Here is a 6,000-nt window from a genome sequence, read left to right on the forward strand (position 1 = left end):
CTTTTTTGTTTCCAGATACCTACTTTTTCTTATGTTTCATATTTTCCTGGCTTCTAAGTGTTCTAAGTATGTATCCAGCCATATCAGAAAACTTCATTACTCCAGTGTCTTAGTGTGTTTGGGCTGCTATAAGAAAAATCCCACACACTGGGTGGCTTAAACAATAGACCTTTATTTTTCATGGTTCTGGAAGCTAATGAGTCAAGATCAAGGCACCAGTAGATTCTGTCAGGTGAGACCCACTTCCTTGTTTAAAGATGGCCATCTTCCTGCTGTGTCCTCACATGACAGAAAGGCAAGGGAGCTCTGGGATCCCTTTTATAAGGGCACTAATCCCATTCATGATGGTGGAGTCTCCTAAAGGCTCCACTTGCAAACACCATTACATTGGGAGTTAGAATCTCAATATATGAATTTAGTGGGGACACAAACACTTAAACCATAACACCCAGGTTTTCTTACCTTAGAACCCGCTTGTGGAATCCTGTGGAAGGAGGAGGATGATTTTAACCAGTGACACACTTCATTAGTGTGCCTCTAAACATGAGCATGCTAACATGTCATTCATTTACATTTTCATAGCAACCCAGTGTGGTAGGTAGGTAGGTAGGGGTTATCATTATTGTTTATAATAATATTTTTTTTATTACCATTTACAACAGACTAAAGAGGTTCTGTAACTTCCCCAAAGTCAGACAGGCAGTAACTGGGTGAGCTGGGATGTAAATTAAGGTGATCTACATCCAGAGCCTATGCTCTTAATCAGCACTTTTCTTCTTCCTAATTCAGGCACTCTGTGCTGCAGTCCTTTTTGTCACTGCTTGCTTTCCTCTTCACTCTGTCTAACCCTTTGTTGGCAACCTCTTACAATTTCTGCATTCAGTTTTGACTTTTTCCTAAAGTTGGTATTTAGTTTGTCAGTAGTGAATTGGAGAGGCTCTCAGTGTTATCCAGGAAAAATTGAGGTGAAGTTTTACATGTCTGTTCTGTATATATGTGCTCTGCCTACTCCCTTTGACAAATAGAATTTTTTTAATCTTTTTTTTTTTAAGTATAGTCAGTCAGTTTACAATGTTGTGTCAGTTTCTGGTGTGCAGCATAATGTTTCAGTCGTATATACATATATATACTTGTTTTCATACTGTTTTTCATTATAGGTTATAAGAAACTGAACATAGTTCTCTGAGCTATACAGTAGAAACTTGTTGTTTGACTCTTCTATATATAAGTTAGTTTCTGCAAATCTTGAACTCCCAGTTTATCCCTTCCCACCCTCTTTCCCTCCTGGTAACCATTAGTTTGTTTCCTGTGTCTCTGATTCTGTTTCTCTATTGTAAATAAGTTCATTTGTGTCCTATTTTTTTTTTTTTTTTTTTTTTTTTTGAGATTCCACATATGAGTGATATCATATGGTATTTTTCTTTCTCTTTCTGGCTTACTTCACTTAGAGTGACCATCTCCAAGTCTATCCACGTTGCTGCAAGTGGCATTATTTTATTCTTTTTTTATGGCTGAGTAGTATACCATTGTATATATAAATCCACATCTTTTTTATCCAGTCATCTGTTGTTGGACATTTAGGTTGTTTCCATGTCTTGGCTATTGTAAATAGTGCTGCTATGAACATTGGGGTGCATGTATCTTTTTGAATTAGAGTTCCCTCTGGATATACCACCAGGATTGGGATTGCTGGATCATATGGTAAGTCTGTTTTTAGTTTCTTGAGGAATCTCCATACTGTTTTCCATAATGGCTGCACCAAACTACACTCCCACCAACAGTGTAGGAGCGTTCCCTTTTCTCCACACCCTCTCCAGCATTTATCGTTTGTGAACTTTTGAATGATGGCAGTTCTGACTGGTAATACCTCACTGTAATTTTGATTTGCATCTTTGAATTAAATCTTTTTTTTTTGTTAATAAGTTGTATGAGCTGTTTGTATATTTTGTAAATTAATCCCTTGTCAGTCACATCATTTGCAAATATTTTCTCCCATTCCATAGGTTGTCTTGTTTTGCTTATGGTTTCCTGTGCTGTACAAAAGCTTATAAGTTTAGTTAGGTCCCATTTGTTTATTTTTGCTTTTATTTCGATTGCCTGGGTAGAAGGCCCTAGGAGAACATTGCTAAGATTTATGTCAGAAAATGTTTTGCCTGTGTTTTCTTCTAAGAGGTTTATAGTGTCTTATGTTCAAGTCTTTAAGCTATTTTGAGTTTATTTTTGTATGTGGTGTGAGGGAATGTTCTAACTTCATTGATTTACATGCAGCTGTCCAGTTTTCCCAAAACCCCTTGCTGAAGAAACTTTTCTCCATTCTATATTCTTGCCTCCTTTGTCAAAGATTAATTGACCATGAATGTGTGGGTTTATTTCTGGGCTCTCTATTCTGTTCCATTGTCCATATGTCTGTTTTTGTGTCAATACCATGCTGTTTTGATTACTATAGTTCTGTAGTCTTGTCTGAAGTCTGGGAGGGTTATTCCTCCATCTTTGTTCTTTTTCTTCGGTATTACTTTGGCAATTCTGGGATTTTAGGATTATTTGTCCTGGTTCTGTGAAAATGTCCTGGATAATTTGCTAGGGATTGCATTAAATCTGTAGATTGCTTTGGGTAGTATGACCATTTTAATAACATTAATTCTTCCAATCCCAGAGCACAGGGTATCTTTCCATTTTGTTAAGTCATCCTTAATTTCCTTAATCAGTGTTTTGTAGTTCTCCATGTGTATAAGTCTTTAACCTTGTTGGTAAGATTTATTCCTAGGTATTTAATTTTTTGGATGTGATTTTAAAAGGGTTTATTTCTTTACTTTCTTTTTCTAATATTTCATTGTTAGTGTAAAGAAATGCAACTGATTTCTGTATTTTAATGTTGTATCCTGTTACCTTGCCGAATTCATTTATCAGCTCTAGTAGTTTTTGTGTAGAGCCTTTAGGGTTTTCTATATATAGTATCATGTCATCTGCATATAGTGGTAATTTTCCTCTTCACTTCCAGTTTGGATCCCTTTTATTTCTTTTTCTTGGCTGATTGCTACGGCTAGGACTTCCAAGACTACATTGAATAGAAGTGGTGAAAGTGGGCATCCTCGTCTTGTTCCAGATTTTAGCAGGAAGGCTCTCAGCTTTTCATCATTGAGTATTACATGGGCTGTGGTTTTGTCATAACTAGGTTTTATTATGTTGAGATATGTTCTCTCTATACCTACTTTGGCAAGAGTTTTTGTCATAAATGTGTGTTGAATTTTATCAGATGCTTTTTCTGCATCTATTGAGATGATCCTATGATTTGTGTCTTTTCTTTTCTTGATGTGGTGTATGTATCATGTTAATTTGTATATGTTGAACTATCCTTATGTCTCTGGAACGAATCCGGCTTGATCATAGTCTGTGATCTTTTTTATGTGTTGTTAGTAGATTCTTTTGTGATACAGTTGTCTCTTGATTCTGAAGGAAAAAGTTTGTTTGTAGAGCTTTTGAAGTATGAGTTAATGTTTCAGATAAAAACTAGCTTTTATTTCTACATTTTACACTTGACTGTCATGTGGATCAAGTTTTCATTTCCTGTAATGTTTTTTCAGAGTGCTTCATAGTTTAATGTACCAGTGGGCTGTGTAGATTTTCTGATCAGCTGTTAATCTTGTTTTAATTAGAGGAGATGATAGCCAGTGATAACTCTGCTTTTTAACTTACTAATTGCTTCTTTTCCCTTTAGCTATTTATTTTGAAAAATCTCACACAGAAAGAAAAATTGAAAGAATATATAAGACTCACTCTTGACCTGCTTCATTTCTATATGTATAACATATTTTGTTGATGTCAAACCATTTGAAAGTAATTTTTGGATATGATGAGATTTTATTTCTAAGCACTTAAGTATACATCTCCTAAGAAAAAAGATATTCTCTTGCAAATCCATAGTATCATTATCACATCCAAAAAAACAAAAGAGTAGTTCTATAATATCGTTAAGTTTTAAGCCCATATTCAGGTTTCCCCAGTTATACCCAAAATATCTTTTCAGCTATTTTTTTCTAAACCAGGATCCAGTCAAACTTCACATGTTGCATTTGGTTAAGTCCTTTTGGTCTAATGGCTTTTGAAGTTTAATATCTTTAGTCATTTTATCTGACTTGGAAAGCTTCGTAAGACCTCAGAAAATCTCTGTCTAAAACTTAAATTATTCATGGGTGGAGAGTTGTAAATTTCAGTCTGTCTTTTCAGTGCTACTCACTCATCTTACTAGCTTTAGTGTTTTGAGTAGAACTAATACAAATGGATTTCCAGTGTTGTTCTCTTCAATGTTTTCTAAGTAGGATTTTTAAATTCCTACATTATTCTAAGTTTGGTCTGAGGTTTTGGCTCACATAGTTTAAAATCAACCGAAAAGTTTCTTCTGAATCCTGGGATTTTTTTCTTATTTTGGATCACCATTAATATTAATTGTTCTGATCCTAGTTGAAAGGGCTATGCTGGGTCAAATGGAATATGTACGTTTGGTGTTTGACAAATGTCTTCTGATTGCCTTTTGTTTCTTTGTTTTAAAATGAATTCTTTCTTTCTGATCTTTTACAGAGTGAAGTAATTGGGAAACTGTTCATTCAAGGATAACAGAAGGCATTGTATTATATTTTGCCAAATTAAAGCCTTATTTATGTTTTCACCCTTTCTACTTTGTCAGAAACACTGAACAGAGTTTTGTCTTTTCTAATCCTTGTTAGACTACTGATTTAAAGAGAGAAAAAAAAAGCCAACTCTGTAGACACCTTCAGAGTTTAGTTTTATAATAAAAACTGTTTGAATAATTAGACCTTTACATTCCTGAAGATAAGATGAACATGTAATCTTTTATCTTATTTTGCTCAATAAAATTGTTCAGAAGATCAAAAGTGGTAAAGACAATATAAAATTTAACATTTTAATACTGATGTTGTACACTGTTTTACTTAACATTTTGGGGAGTAACTGCCTCTGACTTCAACTCAAGAAAACACTTTTGTTGCTAATGTAATCAGTTTTTGTAATGGCGCCAGCAAATAAAGGGATGCTTATTATTCAATTTTGTTCTGATTTTCATTGAGCTTTAACAGATTTCATTAGCACTTCAGATCAACATTTAGAATACAATCGTCAACTGTAACCTTCAAACAAGATAAGACAGGTATGTTGCTTGTACACCTTCTCAGACTGGAACTCTGGGTCTTCTCTGTGGTTCTGTGCAGTGTAAACTGTCCTGACATGCGGGGAGTTACAGAAAGGGCAGGGCAAGTATTCCGGGTTTCAGACCTACCACCCCAACTTCGTGTAGAAGAGCTCTACTTTAATTTTCAGTATTACTGTTAATTCTTTTGAGTAATAGTTAACTTTTTAGTTTCTTCCTTGTCAGACACTGTGTTACACAGTTTACATGTGTTATCTTTGTTGTTTGAACATGTTGATAACATGTATTATCTTTTTCTTTTTCTTTTTTCTTTTTATTAATTGGATGAAAACATGGAGCTCTTCAGATGCTGGTACATATCTTACGCCACTGAGTATAGACGTACCTGCTAGGCCATACGGTGGCCTCATTGCCGTTTCAGTCATGCTTTTACCATGAGGTCTTTCCACTTTCTGCTAAACCTATCTTCTCTTGGTTTTCAGTTTTGTTCCTTCTATTCTAATTTGGAACAGCTGTAATTGTTAATGATTATTAAATTATTATGAAAAGTTGTGTTCCTGTCACTTGTATCAATTTGTCCTACTTCCTTACTCCAGAATCACATAGGACAAGCTTATCACACTCCTATTCAGTTATTCTTCCAATGTGCCAGGATAGTTCCCTGTTCTCTGAAGTTAATTCCCTTGTAGGTTGAATACTCCCAGTTGCTTAGTTAGTGTGAATGACGCAAGGCTAAACTAGCCTAGTCATCTCATCCATCCCCAGCTGTCCATCTTTCCCCATCTAAGCACATCGCTGGGAGAGGAAGGGAGCATCAAAAGAGAGAGGGAATCCCTGTC

General features: G+C 35.2%; 1 protein-coding gene across 1 annotated transcript in view; it reads left to right on the plus strand.

Moving 5' to 3' along the window:
• The window catches only part of KTN1 (kinectin 1), a 99,754-nt gene extending 94,695 nt beyond the window's left edge, over positions 1–5,059 (plus strand). The window contains exon 44 of the mRNA XM_032482085.1: positions 4,576–5,059. Coding sequence (XP_032337976.1) covers positions 4,576–4,580 — 5 coding nt within the window. The 3' untranslated portion in view covers positions 4,581–5,059. The remainder of the gene's footprint in view (positions 1–4,575) is intronic.
• Positions 5,060–6,000: the final 941 nt, after the last annotated feature.

This window comes from Camelus ferus, chromosome 6 (assembly GCF_009834535.1).
Source record: "Camelus ferus isolate YT-003-E chromosome 6, BCGSAC_Cfer_1.0, whole genome shotgun sequence".
Taxonomy (NCBI): Eukaryota; Metazoa; Chordata; class Mammalia; order Artiodactyla; family Camelidae; genus Camelus; species Camelus ferus.